The 24,536-nt window shown below is 38.0% G+C and overlaps 2 protein-coding genes across 2 annotated transcripts in view; one reads left to right on the forward strand and one right to left on the reverse strand.

Moving 5' to 3' along the window:
* The window catches only part of GARS1 (glycyl-tRNA synthetase 1), a 38,364-nt gene extending 15,978 nt beyond the window's left edge, over window positions 1-22,386 (reverse strand). Inside the window, exons 1-9 of the mRNA XM_064380493.1 lie at window positions 22,168-22,386; window positions 16,211-16,312; window positions 15,062-15,164; window positions 13,900-14,041; window positions 12,541-12,629; window positions 12,089-12,165; window positions 7,011-7,156; window positions 4,765-4,914; window positions 1,164-1,326 (exon numbers count right to left, since the gene is read on the reverse strand). Of these exons, the coding sequence (XP_064236563.1) occupies window positions 1,164-1,326; window positions 4,765-4,914; window positions 7,011-7,156; window positions 12,089-12,165; window positions 12,541-12,629; window positions 13,900-14,041; window positions 15,062-15,164; window positions 16,211-16,312; window positions 22,168-22,386 (1,191 nt within the window). The remainder of the gene's footprint in view (window positions 1-1,163; window positions 1,327-4,764; window positions 4,915-7,010; window positions 7,157-12,088; window positions 12,166-12,540; window positions 12,630-13,899; window positions 14,042-15,061; window positions 15,165-16,210; window positions 16,313-22,167) is intronic.
* On the forward strand, window positions 16,751-17,167 carry LOC105732851 (protein FAM136A-like). The gene has a single exon (XM_064380494.1). The coding sequence runs from the start codon at window positions 16,751-16,753 to the stop codon at window positions 17,165-17,167; it is 417 nt and encodes a 138-aa protein (XP_064236564.1).
* Window positions 22,387-24,536: the final 2,150 nt, after the last annotated feature.

The raw sequence follows: 24,536 nt of genomic DNA on the forward strand, positions 1-24,536 counted from the left end.
TAATGGAGTCATTCAAAATCTGTCCAACATACTTACTGGGTCAGCAAAAATTCAGCCCAATATCCCATACCTTCTAAATCTACAGTACTAAAAACAATATTCATAATGACACTAAAGACTGGCAAAGACATTCCCTTCTGAATTAACCAAAGTAATGAGACATGTTGAGGGGATTTTAATGTATCCTTATCCACTGAAATTTGTGACCCCTATAGAGTACATGTAATCATTTTCATGTTTGGAAGGACCTTAGAAAACATCTAGCCCCATCTCCATACACTGCCGGGATCTTCTCTGCAAAGTGGCTGACAAGCTACTGTCCAACCTTGCTGGGAGTATTTTCAGGGCCAGGAAGCTTACTGTTCCCCAAGGCAACCCATTCCACTACTGGACAGCAGCTACTGTTGGCAAGTTTTCACACACTCACTTCTCCAGGCAAATATTTACAGAAATATTTACAAAGTGCTTATATGCAAGGCCTTATTCCACTGCTATGGGTAATACAGAAGAGTCTGAAACCCAGAGGCCTTGCTTTCTATGAGTCCAATTCTGTCTCCCCCAAAATAGTACATACTGTTGAGTCATATTGGTGAAGCACGATGCAAACCAAGATCTATTTTCCAAGTGCTCTGCTAAACATTTTTTCACGTTAGCCCCAAGGCCCACAAATTGAGATATTCATGTGATTTTTCTCTTACTATACTACTATTATATAATAAAGTCTGTACAAAACCAAGTACTGTATAAAAAGCAAATGACTCTCAAGCCTGTAATCCCAGCACTTTGGGAGGCCGAGGCGGGTGGATCACGAGGTCAAGAGATCGAGACCATCCTGGTCAACATGGTGAAACCCCGTCTCTACTAATACAAAAAATTAGCTGGGCACGGTGGCGCGTGCCTGTAATCCCAGCTACTCAGGAGGCTGAGGCAGGAGAATTGCCTGAACCCAGGAGGCGGAGGTTGCGGTGAGCCGAGATCGCGCCATTGCACTCCAGCCTGGGTATCAAGAGCGAAACTCCGCCTCAAAAAAAAAAAAAAAAAAAAAAAAAAAAGCAAATGACTGACAAACTAAAATATATTGTCACCCAGAACACATAGAATTTGCTAATTGCTGCAAACCCTGAACAGGTACAATCTAAATTAAATTACTTCCAGAATCTTACCTGTTCAACAGCATCTCCCAGGCGCATTTTCCGAGCGGACTGTCCGCTGACCTGAGCTTTTGCTGAATACAAATAAAGGTGAAGGTCTGCCACATTCTGAAACTTGGGGTGGTCTTTCTCACTGGGATCTACAAAGTGCTCAATTTCTGCCATTGTGAATTCTCTGAAAGCAAAAATGTAAGAGAGAAATCCACATGTTTAACTGTAAAAAAGCCCCCTAATTTCAACTGCATTCTACAGTGATAAAGACCCTATACTGTATTAATCTTTTTCACTAAGCAGAAAGTTGGCTTCCTAAGGAAATGGCCAAAAAAGTGTTGAATTAAATTTGTCTGAGTAGTTGTTATTATTTTTTGATGCATTATATTTCTACAAATTTAAAGGGTACATGTGATGGTTGTTATTTTTAGACTAATGAAAATTGTATTACTATTTAAAATAAATACAATCTAACTTCTCTGAAGTATTAATTCCTTCCCTCCAGCTATATCCAAAAAGATTATTACTTTTAATTAAAAACTTTTTAAAGGGAGATTAATATAGTTTTTAAATGAGAAAAACATAAGCAAATAGCACATGCAAAATAAGAAATAAGATATTGATTCGTGACATCCAGATAAAATAGTTTTCCTTAAAGTATTAGCAAGTCAAGTATACACTAAATGAAGTTCTTCATACTGACTTTTCAAAGAATGGGAAATTAAAAGTGAAATGAAATGGTTCTTTAGCTTTCATAGCTGTTTGATTTCTTCTTTTTTCTTGCTACGAACAAATAAATGACTGATAATGGCATCATACAGCCGGTTTCTTTGGAGTAAGAGCTTCTTAAATAAAGTGTTACTCAAGGCAAAGGACATAAGGCATGAATCGAACAAGCGAACATCAAGCTAATTACCTAACGATGAAATGCACATGGTAATGGTTTCCCAAAGAGATTTCTCTGGATGCAATTTAGAAGCTATTGGCAGGGAAAGTTTTCAAGTTAATTTTATGGGTCAAAATTAATCTCTCTTCTTTCAAAAAAAATCATATTTTCCGGAGTACTTCCATGATTACCTCGGATGTTTTACAAGTAATGTAATATTGCTTAAATGGATCCTAAAAATACATGAAATACACCACAAAAGAGGTTAATATAAAATTTTATTTTTTAATAGTGTCTCTTATTTGGTCCTGTAGCACGTATGTTTTCGTTGTCTTTCGACAACTAGGAAACGTTTTCTGTGCCCACATATATGTGAGAGAAACAAACGTGGTGTTTGTCCTCGCATAGCTTATAACTGGGCTGACAGCAACTGAACATCTACAATGCAGGACAGGGTAAATTAAGGGCCCTGCTTAGAATACCCAAAAAGCTGCTGCCAAAGTCTTTTCATCTGTTCTCTGACAAATCTCAGCACAATGACTATAGTTAATGATTCACTGTATACCTGTATACAGTGAATGGTATACAGTGAATAGTATACACTATTTATTGTATAAATAAATATATTTTAGTATAGTATACACTATTCACTGTATACAGTGAATAGTATACATATATAGTGTATACATATAGTACATATAGTATACACTATTCACTGTATACTTCAAAGAGTAGATCTTAAGTATTCTCCTCACTATAAAAAAAAAAAAAGTAACTATGTGAGGTGATAATTATGTTACTTAGCTTGACTGTGGTCATCATTTCACAATGTATAAGCATATCAAAGCACCATGCTGTGTAACTTGAAATCATACAAAATTTACTCATCAATGTCAGCTCATACATAGGAGGCAGGAATCATCAGAATTCTGAGTAACTGTATCTGAGTTCAGAGACTGTACCTGAAACTGTAGAGAACTAAAATACACACAGGCTAGGAAGGCAGACAAGTCAATCAAAATAAAATAAAATTTTAGAAAATCTTCATATGAACAATCCAAAACCCCTAAACTAACAAAAGTAAATATAGCTATGCAAAGATTAATCACTGGAGAACTCTGCCATCAAGAAGAATCAGAACACTAAATAAACCAATCCTAGCCCTACTATGGAACAAAAGCCAGGAGGATGTTGACTCATTAAAGAATTAGTGTACTTCTTGTCAGGAACTTGCAAGGGACATAACAAAACTTGCCAGAATTCAGACAGGACACTTTGAAGTGAAAATGACCAAGGAATACACTGTTGAGAAGCCCCAGAGCCTTTCTACCAGTTAACCCCTGGAATCTTCCCAGTTCCAAGCTGGTTTCCCTACTTGTCACTTTTTTACTGCACAGGCCCCAGACACTGCCTTACTTCTCAGTCCTTCTCAATAGTCTTCCCATAGCTACTCTGTGTAAACCCTCTTCATAACACGAGCTCTAGACAAGGTCAGTCTTACACAGCTTCCTGAGTTTGGGAAAGCACGCTTGCTAGGTACTGTCGAAACTGGCAAAACCAAACCAAAACAAACAAACAAAAACACTCAGACACTGGGAAGTAAAACAAAGACTCAAATCTGACAAATTTTTCATTGCTATCATACCTGGCTAAAGTTTCTGATGACCTCCTCTTTCTACATGAAAGCCCAGAGGGCTCCTTCCCCTGACTTTCTCTAAGTTGTGCACATTCTTTCCTCAGTAAGTCCCTCCTTCCTAAACCGTAGGCCTGAAGGGCCTAGAGGCACAGTTTGCTCAGAACGTAGGCATCTTCTCACAGACAGCATCATGGGTACAAGATGAGGCAGGTGCTGTGGATGCTTTGATCCAGAGTCAATGACTGGGCTATGTTATCATTGGAGTCTGTAATTACAGTGAGTAAGAAGAGAAGACAGGAAATGGGTGGGTGCTGGGGCTGGGAAAACACTCTGGGGCCTTCGAAAGTTATGTTTAGCTACACCTCATATTTTTATATGGAATGTATTACTTTAAGATGGTACCAGGAATAACATGTATAGAAATCACAAAAAGCTTAAGTCATAAACAGCTAAGTCTTAATAAATTTCTAAAGAAATGTGGAACTCACCAGCCCCAATATGCCTTCCCACACATCTCTGGATACATCAGACAAAAGTAGGCTATTTGAATAGAGGCAAGTGAGTGAACACGAGTGATGAGGGTAAGCTTGTTAGCTGGCCTTTTTGTCACATAGGCACCCCCAAATAACTGGATGGAGGCTGTGTCCAGAACACCAGTTGGTTACTGACACATCCTCACCCCAACTTCAGCAATATTGTCTGGACACCTAGAACAATCCTTCTGCTATAACTATCAACCTATCCCCACCCAACCCCACCCCACACTTTTATACACATCACCATTGCCAGTACTGCCTTGGTTTAGACAATCAAGATATTACCAACCTCAAAATACATGATGAACAAGGGAAAAATGTAATTTTGGAACAGATGAGACTCTTAAAATATTTTCCACCCTCCTTCCTTTCCCTTCAAGTTCACTTTTGTCACTCAAAACTGCCTGTCATCCTGGAGATTACATTTAGAGATTACAAATGGAAAACATGATTTTTGGAGAAGACAAAAATAAATTCATAATCAGGATTATGAAGCAGAATTGTTTTCATTTCCAATTCACTGCCAATGTCATTCACTAACTGTAAGAGTAACCTGAACAGTACCTGACTCTGATCAGTCCAGATCGAGGGGAGATCTCATTTCTAAAAGAATTTCCAATCTGAGCAGCAGCAAAAGGCAACTTTCCTTGGTTGAATTCCAATAGTCGTTTGAAATTCAAGAAAATCCCCTGTGCAGTTTCTGGTCTCAAGTACCTATAAATTTAAGTAAATCAGTCTGTTACAAAGAAAGAAATTATGTTTTCCAACAATCCTGAAATTCTAGATCCAAATCCTAAAAGTCCTAAATTTATCATTTTCACAACAAAGCTGTATAGGCCCTAAAATGAAGTTTAAGAAATAGAATTTCTTAATTTAAAAATTTTAAAATTATTTTTCTTGGTAGCAAACATTTTCAGAGCAAGCATTAGAAAATGTATGAAGTAATTAGTATGGCAATACTACTGCTGGCAATGCCATTTCATTTAATTATACCAGTGAGTCAAAACCCTACTTCTCAAAAAGCAGAAATAAAAATAAATTTAAAAACATCACCTCTGCCTCATACAGTGCCGCATACACCCCTGATGTCTTCTAAGTCATCATTTACATGGAAGCAGATGTCAATTTTAGATCCTTTGGAAAATTATACCTATGCCTATGTATAGCCCTGTTAACCCACTCATTAAAATTTAACTGAGAGGCTAAAAAGAAATCAGTATGGGCTCACATTTAACATCAGCACTCACTCATTACTAACAATCACCTCACCAAGCCAGGTAATTTTCAGCGTTTTTCATATCATTTTATTCTCTGCAGTATTTTATATTTTCAACCAGAGGCTTTTGCGTTTCTCTGTATTTTAAAGATACAGTCAAACAAATATACTGTTATAGCCACTGCCCTCTCAATTGCCTAGTTTCTGTGCAAAACATCCACGAAGGAAGTGCTCCCAATGGCCTACTTCAAAATAAATACTGTACTAAAATAACTTTAAAACCAAGGGGTAAAAACCCTAAAATTGTATCTTCTTCTCACTTAACAGACCAAATCTTGATTTTTATGGTTCTTTCCAGATTTTATCCAAATGTAAGTAAAGTTTATATGCATATTTATGGTTATTATGTATAATATTACGTATTACTTATTTTATACTTTTCAATTTTCTAAATAATAGCACAAATTTCTCACATTTAATAGTGGCAGAATATTAAACTAATCCACTTTACCATAATTGTTTCAACCACTCTCAAATTACTGAAGAGGTTATTTCTACTTTTAATTTATATATTTCTTGTAAGTATAGTTTCCTTTCCTTCTGAATTATTTCCTTAGATAAATTCCCAGAAATGGAATGTCTAGGTCATAGGTTATGTCTCGTTTTATGACTTTCTGTACATACGGCCAAAATGAAAGGCTTGCCACTGGCCTCTTTCCATGAAATATTCTGTATCTACCTGATGTCTCATTAGAATAATTAATTGTGACACATTTTGTCGCAATTAATTTTTCTTATTCTTCAGTCTCTACTCCGGGAAACACGATCTATCTAGCTCATGTAGCAAAAACCTACTCTCTTGCCCTACCATAAGAAAAATATCTAGGCCAGGTGCAGTGGCTCACGCCTGTAATCCCAACGCTTTGGGAGGCCAAGGGGGCAGATCATGAGGTCAAAAGATTGAGACCATCCTGGCCAACATGGTGAAACCCCATCTCTACTAAAACTACAAAAATTAGCTGAAGGATACTTTAGAAACCATTTAGTTTAGCATGACACTGTCCAATAGAACTTTATGCAGTAATGGAAATGTTCTATAATCTGTGTTGTCCAGTATGGTCGGCTGCCAGCCACATTTGGCTCTTGAGACTCAAAATGGGTCCAGTTCTTCTGAGGCACTGAATTTTAAAATTTATCTCATCTTAATTAATTGAAATTTAAATAGACTAGTGGTCTACCATATCGGACAGCATAGGTATAGTCTGTTGATTTGAAAGATGTGATTTTCAATGGCTTTCAAACCCATTCTTCAACTGTCTCTTCTGCCCTATGCAGCTATAACTAGAAAATATAGTGATCAGAGATTTTATATATATTTTATGGCTATATATATATCAAGAAAGAAATTATATTCAGAAACAATTTTTTTAAAGTAAGACTTATTTCTGCCATTATTTCTCCATAATATACTCATCTGTACTTCTGTATATCACGTTTTTAAAACTTTTCCTTGGTAACATTGATATTTACCTTTTATTATAAGCAATTTTAATAACTTCATTACATAAACAGGTAAACAATAAGTGATACATACCCAGGCATGTTTCCTCCAGGCCCAATGAAAGTCTTGAACATTAAGTTAAAAGCCACTGGAGGGGATAGATCATTTCCAGTAATGGGAGATTTTACATTATAGTTCACAAAAAGATCCCCAAGTTCTTGCTGTCCATAGTTATCAAGCTAAAGGACAAATGAAGAAATCAGTGTAAAAGACAGGGAAACCAAGGCATAAGATATAAAGTATTACTTATAACCATAGCCATCCATTGTTACAACTCGCACAAAATTCAAGAACATCACAATTAACCTAACCTTCAGGATACCCACATTAAAACAATAACCAATTTATGTACTTTCCATTGATCAAGAGAAACAAAATATTTTTCTGGGACCTTAAATACATATATTCACTGTTTCAAAGTAAAAGATAAAGCAAAATGTCTCTTATTCAATTATAAGTTACTAGTTGGCAAGAATCTGAAATTACGTATGTTTTCAAAGTTGAATTTTACTACTCTGAACATATTTAAGGTGCATTTCTGCATTTCTCTGTATTTTAAAGACCCAGGCAAGCAAATATACTATGAATAGCCACCACCCTCTCCTCAATTGAGTAATTAAATGTGCACTGAAGTTTCCCTTCCCACAAGATTTTAAGCTCCTTGAAGATAAAAGCTGTGTCTTATTCACCTTAGCATTTTCCAGTGTACTGCACATTCTGTACATTGATCATTAATGCCAGATCCTGTAAAATGATGTATGACTTCCAATTCAAGAATTTCAAGTGACTATGACAAACCATCTAACAGTAAGCAATATTTAAAACTCAAAAGTTTCCTAATGGAAACAAAATAATTCAACAAATCAATTAATGGCCATAAGAACTAAAGCTGTGAGTTCAGAAAGATCTAGGTGTATCTCTCAACTCTACACCACTTATGGGTTGTGTGACTAAAGATTAAGTTCTTACCTAACCTCTCTAAGAACAGGGGAGAAGAGCATCTACCTCATTATGAAGGACTATTATGAAGATTAAATAAAACACGTAAAGTACTTAGCATAGGTAGGACCTGGTTTATAATACCCATTCAATAAACAGCAGTTTATATTTTATCTCCTCATAAATCCAATGGTATTTCCACTCCATAAAAAGGCAACCCATTCACACTAACCACATGTTCCAGATTTGAATGTGCAATTTAAAATATTAAGCTTTCAAGACTCTATTTCTACAGAATTTCTGGAGAAATTGACAAAATAACATACATTATACAATTACCCAAGAGGCTGGATGAATAAGGAAACTGTTCCAGTGACCTTCAAGACATGGGTACCATAAATATAAGCTGGTCCTACTAGAGCAGAAAGTCAAAGAGCCCAAGGAACATCTATTTCCCAGGTAATTCAAGAACATATAGTGTTTTTCAATAAAAGGCATAATTTAAAAAGAAATCAGGAGGAAAAAGATTCTACCAATACAGATAGAAATCAAAACCGCTGGGAAAGAGAATCTGGCAATGTCTAACAAAATTACATTTTTATTTATCCTTTGTCCCAGCAATTCATTTCTAGGCATCTATCCCAAAGGCACAATAGCAAAAACATGAAAAGATGTAAGCACGAGATTATTCAATGAAGCACTATCTGTAATGTTGAAGATGGGAAATAACCTAAATGTCCAGCAGTGGACAACTGGTTATATAAAATATATTCACACCAAGAAAAATTATGTAGCTATAAAATGGAATGACGCATATCTCTATACACTATTAGGGAGCAATCTCTGAAATATTTTATTATGTGAAAAAAAATCACAATGGAGAAAAGTGCATATGGAATGCAACCATTTATCTAGAAAGGGGGGCATAAAATTATCTATATGTCTTTGTTTATATTTTATTTATTTAAAAAAGGAAGTTGTTTTAAGTTAAAAACTGCTCAGGAAGGAGGGACGTGGAAGGAGGGAAGGTGAAGGGAAGAGAAAGAGTACAGTAGACTACTCAAATATTACTTGTTTTTTAGATTTGCCTTTGGAAGTATAAAATTTTTTTCTATGATTATAAAACAATTTTTTTAAAATGAAACCCTGAATACTAAGAATAAAATGAAATATATGGACTAACTGCATATCTAGCTGACAACCTAACCACACAGAAAGAATGACTCCAAGTGACTTTAATTACAGTTACCAGACTGTTAAGACTATACACCACTGCTGTATCCCTAAAGAACAATAAAAATTATTTTAACTGTTTTCAACATGCATACTGCTGATGGTGGTATTGGTATTGTTATTCTGAGACTGTTAATGTATACAGTGGGAGATAAGGCATGTCAATAGTTATGTTTTGTTGCTGAGAACTGGGATGTTTGGTGCGGGTAAAGGAGAGAGATTTAAGATTAATATTGTAAAAATCCCATAAGCCTAACTTTAAGTAAACTACTAAGTATCAACATTAATTCATAAAAATTTTATCTTTTAAAAAATACCAATTTCCTTGCTCAGATCACTGAAAAGGTCTCTAATTAGTGATCAATACCAACCCTACTAATAAGTACCAGGGCTCCTTGGAGAAACGTCTGATTCCAAGTCTGGGACGGGAAATGTACAAGATGAGATGACACTATCTTGTCATATTAACAACAAGGAAGTTTTCAGAGACTACTAGGGCTATGTAAAAAGGACTCAGCAGCGAACTCCTAATCACCAAAGACTGGACAATTTAACTATCAATAAGATAACTGCAAGTGACTGAAGATCAAATATTTTAATCTAAAGATCACAACAATAGGAGAAAAAAAGGAAAAGGCAGGCAGGAATTTGTGTATTTCTGAAGGATGTTAGGGAACCAACTAATTAATTAAAATTATTAACATGTCCGAAGTCAAAAGGATTGAAAAGGATTTTTAAAATCTTTTAAAAAGCCTTTATTTTTAAAGGATTTCTCTATTTTAGGGATATATAATGAAAAATTTACAGGTATAATAAAATAATTTTGCCATCTGCTTCAAAAAATTCAGGCTGGACACCATGGCTCACATCTGTAATCCTAGCACTTTGGGAGGCCCAGACAGGAGGATCGCTTCAGCCCAGGAGGTTGTATCTGCAATGAGCCACATTCGTGCCCTTGTATTCCAGCCTGGGCTACAAAGTGGGACTTGGTCCCTACCCCATCACACACAAAAAAATTGGGAAAAAAAGTCAGGGAAGTGAGTAGGGAATAGATTCAAAAAAATCTAACACTGAAGCAGGGTGATAGGTACATAATTGTTTATTACGTTTTTATTAACATCTAAAATTCCGTATGCTTTGAATTTTTCATAAATTAAAAATGATTTTTAAAACTGGATCATCCAGAGATGGGCCAGCAAAAACAGACAGAAAAGAGAAACAAAAGAATTTGTTCTGAGCTGTTAAATCCACATAATAGGAGTAGAGGTCTTCCTACCACAGAAGGTGAATCAGTGCCTTTTAAACAAACAATCATGCTTCATAAAGCTGAAAAGGAGTCAGACACTGAGGTGCAGAAAATGCTACCCTGTGCTTAAGCAACAGATGGGCTTTCAGCCAGTCTACCAGGGCCACTTCTGAATGCTACACCATTTCCTATGGATCCCTTATTTTTCATTGAAGATTATATTGACAGCTGTACATGTATCTGATATGACAAATCAAAAAACAAACTGCTCTCTTAGAACATGCATCTGAAATAAAAGAGAAGGCCAACACTCAAACAATAAATTGACTTGTCAAATCAACTAGTTACTTCCCAACTCTGACAATGTACTTGGAAATGAATGACACTGTTAAGATCAAAGACATATATAAACAAAACGTCAGTAAATCTAAAATTCTGAATAGAAGATTTTAGGGATACTTAGAGGCATTTTCCATTTTTTCTAATAAAGGGCACTCCTTTGGAAAAGAAATGAGATGAACGTGTGGGTTCAACAGCATGAAAATATAAGAAATAATTTTCTAAACCATGAGTAACTGTACTAAATAATGAGCTTCAAGCAAGGGATAAAATTACACTCCAAAAGGATCAAAATAAATCAGCGAATGATTCAACAGCCAAATTAAGAAAGTTTTCAATTTAAATGAAGAAGGAGAAATTATCTTAGCTATGTTGGAAAGCTAACTACCACAGAGAAAAATTAGCATGCTAAAAAAAAAATTAGGACAACAGTGGAAAAGTATCCAGTAATTCCCACGAGAAAAAAAACAACAAATTAGGGAGTTCTATATTCAAGCAGAGAGAGTGAGCGAGAGAGACACTGGTGTAAAGAAAATAGGTATAATCACTGATTTTTTGTTTTTCAACCAAGGAAGTAAATAAAATGTAAGAGGTGAGCCTCACTAGACCTCATGACTAAACATGGTGTTGGACAAGTGTACTTTGCCTAAATGGAACAGTCAACCGATGAGGTAAGACACCAGCAACATATATTCATGAGCACATGCATCTTCCTGGGGAGATGTACAGTTCTGATCATATTCTTAGGGTGGTCTGTAACCCAAAGAAAGGATAAGAACTACTTCTAACACAGAAAGTATTCCTGCAATTGTTAAAAGGTCAGAATAAATTATCTCTGTGGGCTCTTTTGTGTTTTCTCTAAAATTTACCAGCTTAAATATTACACAAATTAGAAAACTGTAGGCCTACAGTCAAACTGAGAAAAACAAGGGCAGCAAAGTAGGGACCTGCTCTTGAGGTTCTAAGAATAACAGCACAAAATCAGGGTCTAAGCAGAGGCAGATCAAGTGTTCATCAAGTTATCTGCTATGAAATCTCCACACCAGTGCTGAACACTATCCATCATCAGTCACTCCTGTGGTTTTAGCTATTAAATCCAGAAAACTAGTTTCCAAGGACAGACAAATTTAATGCCTATTTACACTGACTTGTTAATTTTGGCTGAAAGAAAGAGTCGCAAAAGAGAGAAGAAATAAAAATGCAAAAAAAGAGCTGCTATAAAGGACAGAATTAACCTCTGCTTCTTTACAATTGAGGCCAGGGTTGGCAGAATAGGGAATGCAACAGTCATTAAACACTGAAAGAAGTCCAGCGACCACCTAGGTTACTCTGATAACATCTCTAGAGTACTCACCTGGGCCAAAACACTTTCCATCTCTGATTTCTTTTCAGCAGAACACTTCTTATCAGACATCAATTTCTGTAAATGAGCTATAAGAACAGTGTTGACATATGTCAATCAATGAGAAAAAGGACAATGCACTTTTCAGTTTCAATGCTGGACAATTAAAAAGTAAATCCAAGGATAATGTTCTCAATTTATATGAATCCCACGGTTAATTTTACAGCAGCACTCATGGTATTGTCTTGATTCACTTCCTAATTAGAAAAATTATCTGTATATAACTATCTATACTACACATAACTATTTTAAAAAGTAAAGAGACTGATCTATATACTTAAGATCTGTGCACTTTATGCTTTGAATGTTATGCCTCAATAAAAAATTTAATGGAAAACATCTGAGAGAAAAGTTTAAACCTTTTATTTTGATCAATCCTACCTGAAGGAGATGAAGAACCTCACCTTTTAATAGATGGTCAGCACGAAAACATTCTCCATTTTTTACATCTTTCACCATGAAGTCAGCAAATTTGTCTACATGGCCAGAGGTCCTAAATTAACAAACGCCAACCCAATTTGTCATTCTCATACAAATTACACATAGACAGTACCTTATAAGATAATTCCCCTTCAATGTTTATATCTGTGTATCTCAAAGATAGAAGCTCCCATATCTACAGTAATGATGTATCCATGACATATTGTAATGTATGCCAGAGAAAATCTTCCTCAAATCTATTTCTCACCCTCTCCCACATTCTTCCTTCCCATAAGAAAAAAGACATTAACTAGGCATTAGAAAGACAATTCTTTTTCACAAGTTGTCATAAAGTCTGTACTATCCTTCAGGATCAATTAATCCATGCCTATGCCATTATTATTAGTGATCTAAGCAAAGGCCAAAATAATTGGGAATTTGATTAGCTAAGAATTCACGGCAACTCAGTACAGACACTGAACCTTAAGGAAAATGTTTTCTGCCACTGAAACCTGTACTGACACTGGTATTACCTCTACAAAGTTCCTATTGGTGGAGCAAGTAGCTAAAAGGATAGATAGTCCTGATCTTATAGAGCCATCATCTGGAATTCCTCATCTTAATTGGCTGAAATTATTAAAAGAACCTAATGGATGCCAACAGTATAAATTAGCTCTCCACCAGGCAACCTTAAATGAATAATGATAAGACACAAAATGGCAAGAATTCTTTCAGTTTTACATTCAAAAAATTCTGCCCAACTTTCAATAATGTTGGTAGGAATAATCTAAGTTTCTGCATTGAAACTACAATACAAATAGTATTTACTTGAAAATGTCTCCAAATACACCTTTGCTCAGAATTTTTAAAAACTTATATTAAGGAAATAATCAAGGATATACATAAAAATCCATCTATCAAGATATTCAGTGCAGTCAAAAATGAGAAGCACCTTAATGCTTTCAACATGGTACAAACTAACATATTATAGCACTTCCATAAAACAGAATACTATGACGTCATTAAAAATGATTTAGATGAAAAGGTAATAATATGAGTATATATTCATCTATATTACACGAAAATAAGCAGTGTACTGCTAACACTGAAATACATGGGGACATACAGAAAAAGAAGATTGGAAGGACAAACACAATCATCTTAACATTGCTATCTGTGAGCAGGAGGTATATATTTCTTTGTTTTTCTGCATTTTCCAGATTTTCTACATGAACATGGGTAGTTCTTTATAATCAGGAAGTTATTTAGGTAAGTATATTAAATCATTTAATAAGTTGTTTTATTTAAAATAGGATTCCCTCCACTCCAAAGTAGGATCTTACTTTAAAACTGGCTCAGGGGTGAGCATGGTGCAATCAATCTCCAGGATCTGTTCCTCTTGGATAAAGTGCTGCCTCCAGGCCTGAATAATATTGTTCTTCAAAGCACATCCAACTGGCCCAAAGTCATACAGACCACTAACACCTATAGAATGTAAGAGGAAAACATGTACTTTAACTTGTTACGCTGAACAAATGAAGGCAAGGAGACATGAGAAACGGATACCTGTAAGACTTCACATACTCCCTAAAAGTGTATTCAAGTCAACAATTCGAATCCCTCAATACTGAAGAGCCTTACTTTCAGCTAGCTGATGGAAGTAAAATAAAAAAGCTCTTACGCCATTTACTATTTCCATGTTTGTAATTCCAAGTAGGACTAGCTCAAAATTTACAACAAAAGAAATTCCTCCTTATATAAGAAACAGAATGAAAAAGCAGATTATAGTTCTCTGCCATAAAAATTAGAAAATAATTTCTCACAACATCTGATAACAATGATTATAATTTTAGCATCCAGTTCTCTATTCCTGGGTATTTGAGGCACTATTTAAACTCAAAAGGGTAAACATTTACACATCTGCTTAGCCAAACTCAAGTCAACTTTCAGAGGCAAAATACTGTATGTCTAACATTGTTGCAATAATCTGTTAACTATAAAAAATACAGTTTTACATTTCATCAGTGAATTATATTTGCCTATATACCTTCACAATGGCATTCAGAGTGATTTACCTACATTCCTGTGAAGAATGGTTTTTCCTGGTAGATGACCATAAAGAATAATCTAAGGACTGTTTTATCACTGCCCCTGTGTGAAGGGGCACTGTATAGTTAGCCAGTACTACAACGGCCCTCTGTTGCTCCTCAGTCTCCATTGCATTTTAAAAAGAGTACATGAGTACACAGACACATCAAATACATACATGGGCCTCCAACGACTCCCTACATCCTAACAGAAAATAGTCTCCAAGAATATATACAGTGGAGAAAAATAACAGGTATTACACCAAATGGTGACTCCAAGTGAACAAAAGCAAGACTTCTATCCTCTGTTTTGTGGCCTGATACAAATGGATACCAACAGACAAGCCATGTTCTTGATTTAAGTATAATACTAGAGCCACTAACAACATAACAATTCCTTTTGTCATTAATCCCTTACCTCCATAAATAGCAAAAGCTTGATCATAGAAAAACCTCCTCTTCAGGGTATCTTCCATTTTTGCTCGGTCTACAATATCATCTTTGGGCTGTAATGCCAGTTCCTTTTAGAGATTAAATAAAACGTGAGTGACTGGAGGGGTGGGTGGGAATTTGAACTTATATATCTGAATTTAGTTTATTCCTCAGCAGAATTAAATATAAAATTTATCAGACAAGATTTTGATAGGTTAAAAACTAGAAAAGCCGTAGGTGTGTTTTTCCCTTTGCGTAATATAAAAGATGCCTTTATTTAATCATTTAGGAAAACATACGATCATTTCCAAGATTATAAGACTAAGCTAACCCAGGTGCAGTGGCTCACACCTGTAATCCCAGCACTTTGGGAGGCTAAAGCGAATGGATCACGTGAGGTCAGGAGTTCAAGACCAGCTTGGCCAACATGGCAAAACCCAGTCTCTACTAAAAATACAAAAATTAGCCAGTCGTGGTGGCATGTGCCTGTAATCCCAGCTACTTGGGAGGCTGAGGCAGGAGAATCACTTGAACCTGGAAGGCAGAGTTTGCAGTGAGCCAAGATTGCACCATCACACTCCAGCCTGGGCAAAAGAGTGAGACTCTGCCTCCGAAAAAAAGACAAGACTAAGTTTACTTCGATACAGATAATGATAAGCAATATAAGCAATATCTTAATTTTAGTGAATTGCTATAGCAAAATGGTTACTTTAAAATTCCAAACAATCTAAGTTTGGTGATGGGAGATCTATTGTTTGAAAGGTCTGGGAGCAGGTATAAAATAAAGAGACCTTTTCCTTAAAAGAAACCAAAAAAAAAAAAAAATCATTATATCCAGGCACAAGAGAAGTCATAAAGAAGAGCACAATCCTTTCCATGAAAATTCATGTAGCATACTGAGTCCAGGATTTGTGGGGTCAGGAAGGCTTTATTAAAAAGTTGACATTCTGAGCTGCAGTTTGAAAGAATGAAGAGTCTACTAGGTAGAGGGAAAGGAGAAGAAGGCATTATGGATAAACAGATAAACCAAATGATACTTCTTGAGAAACTTTTCTAGGTCTCTCCCATCCAAAGAAATTAAAGATGAACAATCCTATACCCACGTATGTTCCTCTTTTAGCATCCCAGGACTCACCTTTGCTTCCAGAACCCTCTTCCGGGCTTTGAGCTCAGCCACTGCTTTGTCTACATCTACTTGGGGTGCTTTATCTTCTTTGAGTTTTCGCACAAGATCTCCCTAGCCAACAAAGAGTATTTATATTCAGGATTGGTTTCAGAAGTCAAGAAATGTTAGGAATGTGTTTTTAAGGATACCTTTTAAAAAGACTATGTAAGAATGATACAATTCAGGCTGAGCATGGTGGCTCACACCTGTAATACCAGCACTATGGAAGGCTGAGGCGGGTGGATCACCAGAGGTCAGGAGTTCAAGACAAGCCTGGCCAAAATGGTGATACCCTGTCTCTACTTAAAATACAAAAATTAGCCAGGCATGGTGGCAGACATCTGTAATCTCAGCTACTTGGGAGGCTGAGGCAGGAGAATCATTTGAACCCAGAAGGCAGAGGGTACAGTAAGCCAGGATCACACCACTGCACTCCAGCCTGTCTCAAAAAGAAAAAAAAAGAGCTCGTGGGTGCCAGCATGGCATAGCTCGGGGCAGTGCAGGGTCGCCATGGTGGAGCTGCAGCAGCTGCAGATACAGGAGGCGGTGGACTCAATGGTGAAGAATCTGGACACAGAGAATATCCAGAAGATGCAGAGTCTCATGTTCCAGTGCAGCACCAGCTGTTGTGAGGACAGCCAGGCCTCCACGCAGCAGGTGCACCAGTGTTTTGAGCACTGCCATGTGCCTCTGGCTCAAGCCCTGGCTTTGGTCACCAGTGAGTTGGAGAAGTTCCAGGACCACCTGGCCCAGTGCATCGTGCATTGCAACAACAAAGCCAAAGATTCAATGGATGCTGGGAGTAAAGAACTTCAGATGAAGCAGCAGCTGGACGGTTGTGTGACCAAGTGTGTGGATGACCACATACACCTCATTCCAACTATGACCAAGAAGATGAACGAGGTTCTCTTATCCAATGGGAAATAAGAGTCTTTGCCAGTGCCCATCGGGGCTGAGGGCAAGAACATATTTTTTTTATAAGGAATTGGGAATTTTAGTCTTTTAGGCAAAGTTTATGAATGAAGAAATTAAGGATGGTCACAAGTGTAAGGCATATGTCACTTGCCTCCAGACACTAGTTCTTTTATGTTTCAGTCCTAAAAAATGAAATGGAAAAAAAAGCGCTGCTAAATTGGGTCAGAGATATCACAAGAGAGTTTTAGAGCTTATATTTCCTGTGGCTAGTGCTTGTCCTGGCAGTAAGGATCTCCCCTGTAACAAGCCAGAGCCCTCCAAGGTACCAGACTCTTCTTACTACACAGGAACCAATAGGCTGGCAGGTTAGAGTTGGTGGAATTTGAGGAGAGATACTTTCTGTTTGTTGCCAACATCCTGTTTACCAGAAGTGTCACCACACCATTTTCCATAAGCTGTGAAATAAAATCCATGAGGTCATTTAGAAGGGAAAAAAAAGTTTTCTGGGTCTTTGTTTTCTTGGTTTTGTGTCATTTACACAGAGGCATACAAGTTAATTTTAAGGTGTGGAATTGGGAGCGAGACTAGTTTGGATAAAAACTTTGAAAGGTTCCTTGCAGGTCCCTATTTCTGGTCATCAAGTTGTGGATGTACATTTCTTAAAATCATTACATGCTGCATCTTTCAGTCTGGAGACCATGTGAAAACATGAGAGGTGATGACACACTAATTATGGGTAATTTGCATAATTACTGGCTGATGGTCCCTGAGGCTGTGTGTAACAAAATGACAGGACAATCTTGCAGTAACACTTTCCCCTTGAAGAGAAAGGGTTTTGATTGTGATATGTACTAGAGTATCTAGGAATGGACAGTAAAAGAAAGAGGAGCCGTTGGCTACTTGATTATAACAGAGTTATGAAGTACTGGATTTGGAAAACCTGGTTTTTATAGGACAGATGGAATGAAAGCCTAAACCTAGCATTGCCTACTTAGCCCCCTGAATTAATGGGGCCCAACTGAGACAAATCCCTGGCAGCAGGAAATTCAAGGGAGAAAAAGTAAGCAACTTGGGCTAGGATGAGCTGACTCCCTTAGAGTAAAGGAGAGGCAGCTCCCATTACCAGATACCATTATTGCTTGGGGCTTTCGCAACTTGCAGTGTTCCTGGCCCCGCATGACACCTTATTGTTTTGATAGCAACCTCATTGTATTTTCACCAGCTTATTACTTGAAATAATAACATAGCCTGTCCATTTGCTGTTTCCAGGCTGTGATATATGCTCCTAGCGGTTTGGTTTTAAAAATAAATAAGGTTTAATTTTCTCCCACCCCCCCAAAAAGAATGATGCAATTCAAATGTTTATTATGTGAGAGGTCATTATGAGTGAAGGTGCCCTCTTCATTTATAATCTAGAAGAACATACAGGCAAATTAACAAATAACTACGCTCACATGGTGAATTTTTTCCTTTGGGTATAGAGAAGTGAAAAGGGAGGAGAGAAAAAGCATTGATTAAAAAGTAGGAAAGAGCCAGACTTGTACTGAGAACACAGAAGAACCAATAAATTGACCACCCTCTTAAATCTCTCTCCTCTCGATTACAAAAAAAAAAATTATTCAGTTTTCTTCCTACTTCTCTGACCATTCTTCTCATTCTGACTGCTGGCTCATCTTCCTTTAAATGTCTCTTTATAGTTGGAATTTTTTCCTTGCTAATAATACTGAATTATTTTATGAATTATTAATAATTAATAATATGAATTATTAATAATTGACCATTCCCATTCTGACTGTTGGCTCATCTTCCTTTAAATGTCTCTTTATAGTTGGAAGTTTTTCCTTGCTAATAATAATGAATTATTTTATTAATTACAACCTATACTGATTTCATATTTACAACAATATGGTGAACTAGATCATCTGAGAAAACAAATTTTTTGTAAAAAATTTCATATTTACAACAATACGGTGAACTAGATCATCTGAGAAAAACTCTCAGCTGAGTAATTAAAGTTGAGTTGACAGAGTCTTTGGGCACCCAACAGAGTTTTTGATCTCAGTAATCCATTTCCACATAATATGTGGTTCACTTTCACACTGCCTGATTGTTTTTGGTACTCTTGTTCTCTGCTCATGTTTTTGAGTCCTTCTTTTATAAAATTATCTTAAGCATTTAAAAAACGTGATTATTCTAATACTTTTAGAGGATCTAATTCTATTATCATTTCCCCTGAGTCTCACTCAAGGTGGCTTGTCTCCTCAGGGGTTTTTTAATTTTGAGTTTACCACTTACTATTTTGGTAACCTTAACCTGTGAAAAATCCTAGAAGACCAATGTGGAAAGTCTGCTTCTTTTGCAATATGATGTTCTGGGTAAAGTACATGAAGGAAATCACACATAGTTGTTAAAGGAAAAATAATTTTAAAAGCCGTTTTGGATAACTGTGGATATTCTTTGATACTGCATCAAAATTCTGATAAGTGGTAGTTTTTTCAAGGTTATTTTTAACTCAGAAACTATAGCAATGAATTTTTTTGTACTCTGTTACAATAAATCTGTTAATGTATCTTTAGCTTTGAATGGCTCTTTCACCAGTACCTGATTTTATAACATCATGCATTGGTCACTTGTAAAACATTGGTTCACTGAGTGCAGATTATCCCAAATACTTAAAAAAAAAATTCACGTTTGTTAATATCACCACTCATCTCATCAGAAATATCCAGCACTTTGGGAGGCCGAGGCAGGTAGATCACGAGGTCAAGAGATCGAGACCATCCTGGTCAACATGGTGAAACCCCGACTCTACTAAAAATACAAAAAATTAGCTGGGCATAGTGGCGCGTGCCTGTAATCCCAGCTACTCAGGAGGCTGAGGCAGGAGAATTGCCTGAACCCAGGAGGCGGAGGTTGCAGTGAGCCGACGCGCCATTGCACTCCAGCCTGGGTAACAAGAGCGAAAATCCATCTCAAAAAAAAAAAAAAAAAAGAAATACCTTTAAGGACTACGAAAACTGCCAAGCTCACAGCAAAAGATACGAGTTTTCCAAAATTCTAAAACTTCCTAAAGTCTGAATTTTATTATTGGCCACAAATACTAACCATTGTTTTCTTAAAGTGACAAGCTCACTTCATTCATTTTCTAGATTAACAAATTTCTACGAAACATGTGTTACTAACAAGATCAGACTTAAGTAAAAATCCCACTCCGAAAGGTTTTCAATTGCACTTCACAATGGAAATATGCAAAATGGATAGGGGTGACAGTGTGCCTCATTTCCCCATATACAAAAAAGGGATATAATTAGATCATCTTTAAATTATCTTTCAGCTGACATCGGACTCAGTAATTCACACAATTAACTAATATATGTGTGTTCCTGGAAAATTAGAAAAAATACCCAAACTAACTTACATCAACTAATTCACATATTCAGAAAATATCTTAAAAGTACTAAACAACTAATAATCAGGACAACATAAGCAATACACAAGACAGTAGTGGCACTGGAAATATTACTTCAGTTAACTAGATCCAGTCTTAACTACCGATGGATGATTTGCACTGCAGTTCCAGGCTAACGTGGCAGAGGGAGGGGTTTGGGTGTGTGTATGTGCTTTTTTTTTTCCAAATTAGATGTATGCTCCCTTCTAAAGGGAAGGATAGTTTAAAAAACGGCAAGTTACAGAAAAAACAAAGGAACCACACCTAATTTTAATTGTGGAGTGGAAAGTGGGTGGAGGGAGACAGAATATGCAATCGATGTTCTGACACCAAAAATGAAGAAAAAAGTTAAGCCCGTGGTTTAACTTTTTCAAAAATTTCATTTTGAAATTTTCATATTTCAAAATGAAAGGCTATTTATTAAATCGGTCAGGCTCAAATCAGCGAAGAGGGCAGATGACAAAGCAGCAGAATTCGCTGAATTTTCGGCAGCTATGCCCCAATGAATTACTTCCGAGAGAGGGTTCCACCCTCTGTAGCTAAGGCAAATTATTGCATCAGGCGCCCATGCAGGAGAAACTCGTTTGGTGTTTACTACCAGGTCATCGATCTCCGGGGTTCTACTGAAAGCTTCTGGGATCTCCCTAATTGGCTATGAGAATCATCTGAAATAATGTTTTCCTGGCCCTCTCTAAATTCTATTCTCTATGCAGTGCCCTAGGAAAAAGGGGTTATTAAATCAAGTCCTCCAGCCCATGAAGCCTTCCTCCCCTTCAGGAAAATCAAATTTCAAAATATTCCATACGAAGGATGGCTGACTTCACCGAGTAACTCCGCAACATTTAGTTTCCCAGGTTTACGATCAGAGAGCTCACTGGTTCCAAACGGCCTTTTCAGAAGCCAGAAAAGATGACAAGAGCAAAGGATGATGAGTTCACAGCATTAATAAAAAAGTTCGACACCTCCCCACATCTACGTTTCAACTCTATTTTCTCAGCCAATCCTCAGCTAAACTAAGCACTGAATGAAGGAAGATGTAAAGGAGGCAACACTATTCAAAGCATCCTGAAGATTAAAGGGCCTGGCCGTAAGAGAAAGAACCGGCAGCTTCGGCTCATCACTGACCACGGAAAGAATTAGGAACCTTTCCACCCAGGGTGCACAAAGAGTACAGCAGAGTCTGGAAAACTGAAGTTAAGGTTATTCAGTTAGGAGGCAAGGAGAATCAAAGGGTCACAGATCCCAGCCCCACTGGAAATAGAAGAGACGCGGGCTGTGACAGAATGGGGAAGGGAGAACAGATCAGGAGAGAGACGCAGTAAGTCGAAGGGGTTCCAGGGAGTCATCCAAAAAGAGGGGAGGACGGGGTCCGCAGGAGAGGAGGTGGCTGACGCGCGGGGGACTTGGGACCAAAGTAGGGGAAGCGAAGAGGACGACAGAGGATGAAGGGAAAGAAAGGGGTAACCGAAGAGGAGGACGGTTCCCAGGGGAGAAGGGAAGGATGGCCAGGAGAGGGCCCTGGGAGGAAAGTGGGGGTTGTGCGGAGGGCGCAAAACACCGGTACCTGCTGGCGCACGGCTAGCCTGAGAGGTGCCAGCACCTCCTCAGCCCCCGCGCCGTCCATGCTGCTCTGGGAGGCGGCGGCGGGGAAGGAGATTGGGGCGCGGGAGGGCGCGCTGAGGGGCCGGCGGAGCGGGAGCGAGGGTCGGGCCGAGAGCTGGCGCGACAGCAGCAGCAGACTGGCGTGGGCAGCTCTAAGCAGCGCCGAGCGCGGACAGGGCATGAGCCGGCGGCCCTGGGAGGTCCAAAGAGGGTGGCGACGGAAGCAGCACGCGCGGCCCGGCCCGTAGCATGATGAAATCGCCGCGTAAACGCCGCGGCGCGCGCGCAGCCGCACATTCTCCACCCCGCTATGCGGCGCTGGGTCGCCGCCGCCGATTCGACACGCAACCCGGAAGGACCCAGCTGACGGTTTTTTCCGCCTTGGGCGAGGGGTAGAGCTGCGGGCGAACACATCTGCACAGAAGTGCGTCAAGCCACCCCAGCAGGATGGACGTTCAAGGACACAGCTCCGAGCGAAACCTGCAGGCCGAGACGCACGAGAACCTTCAAAGCATGGGGTTTTACACGAGTGACACCCGGGCCGACCGACTTGAACGCACACTTTGTTTCTGCCCTTTCGCGCCCTGCGCCTTAAATGGGTCGCAAAACATCAAATCATATGGGGACCTTAGACTTATGTTGCTCAAGCGCAGATGTTCCCCAGATGAGGAAATAGGCCCAGAGAGGTTAATGATTTGCCCAGTGTCACACATCGTTGGTCCACCAATGTCAAGTCAAAAGCTGGCCAGAGGAGGAGGAGGAGTGAGGGGATAGAGTCAAGCCAGGATTTCTGGAGAAGCTAAATTCTAATCTGTCCTTGCGGGGCGAGCAGGATTTGAACCAGTAGAGATGAGGAAAGGCAAGAGGTGTCTGATAAGTCCTTCTGCCTGGCTTAGCCTCAGTCTATCTACCTCTGTGGTTAGAACCCAGCTGACCAACCACCCAGAGATGATAGCTCTCCCCATCCCCCGCCCCATTCCTCCTGCCCAAAAGGTGGAGGGCCTAGAAAAGCTGAATTAAAAAAGGAAGAGAAAAATAATGTGTTGGTTATAAAAACAGCATTGCGCACACCTGCGAAAAATGGCTAAAATGAAAATGATGGAAAATGCAACATGACCCTCTGAGACGTCCCTATACTGCTAAGGGGAGTGTCAAGTGGTGCAGCCAGCCACTCGGGAACTCTTGGGGCAGTATCCACTGAAGCGGAGCACATACGTACATCTCCCTGTGACTCACAATTCCACCCCAGGAGTGTACAGGAGTAGACGGGCTCACTGTAAAGAAGTCTCCTTTCCTAACAGTATGAAAGTCTACGTTATTTCTCTTCTTGTTCCAATGTGCAGTTCTGGAGAAGTACTTCCAATTCAACACAAGCAGGGTGGGTTGCTTAAGAACATTCCCCAATATTGTACAATTATGTTTTTAAACACTTTTATTTCAGGATTTGATATTAATTATGATTTATTTGACTTTTATTTTACTAGGTAATTTTGAATTTATTTTAATATTTTTAAATGTGAAAAATCATTTTAAGTTTTACTTTTTATTTAAATTTTTACTAAATTGTTGAAATTCTATATTATTTGAATATAACTGTATTTTATTTATAAAAATTCCTTAGATCAATAATGTCTCATCCATTTTCGTGTTAGGACAGTCCTGAAAGGACTCCAAATCCATTCTTTCCTCCTCCCCCACCAATCTATCCTCCCTACTGCTGCTTCAGTCATTATTTCTAAAAGGCAAATCTGACCGTGCCCCTTCTCTTCTTGGGACACTTCAATAGGCCCTTCATGGCCCTTAGCAGAATTTCCCAGTTTTCCTTTGAAAACTCTCTGCAAAATAATGATAATAGTTTATGTTTGCTGAGGACTCACTATGTACCACTTAGCTCTAATTTATCTCATAGAATTTATTCACCAATTTAATAAGAAAGGTTCTATAATTATTCCCAATTTAAAGATGTGGGATTCGAGGGACTGAGATCGCAAACAACTTGTCCATGGTCACACAACTAAGTGAATGTTGGGCCAGAATGTGAGCTGGGGGCAGAGGCAGATTTACTACATAGCTAATGAAGCTTCAAGTGAGTTTAGCGCCTCTCCTGGTTGGGCTCTGTAAGTGCCCTCCCTGTAAGAGGCCCTAGTATTGTGTATGTATGATCATATATTTTTCTTTCTTTATTAAAGTTCATTTATTTGAGGGAAATAAATTTTGAAAGCCAGAGGGAGAAAGAATAAGGAGGGAAGGGGACAAGATATATATAATTTTTATATATATATATATATATATATATATATAAATTAGATCAAGGTGGTTGATAGTGTTGTT

The sequence above is a fragment of the Aotus nancymaae genome, unplaced genomic scaffold (assembly GCF_030222135.1).
Source record: "Aotus nancymaae isolate 86718 unplaced genomic scaffold, 86718_ANA_hifiasm-v0.15.2.pri h1tg000025l, whole genome shotgun sequence".
NCBI lineage: Eukaryota > Metazoa > Chordata > Mammalia > Primates > Aotidae > Aotus > Aotus nancymaae.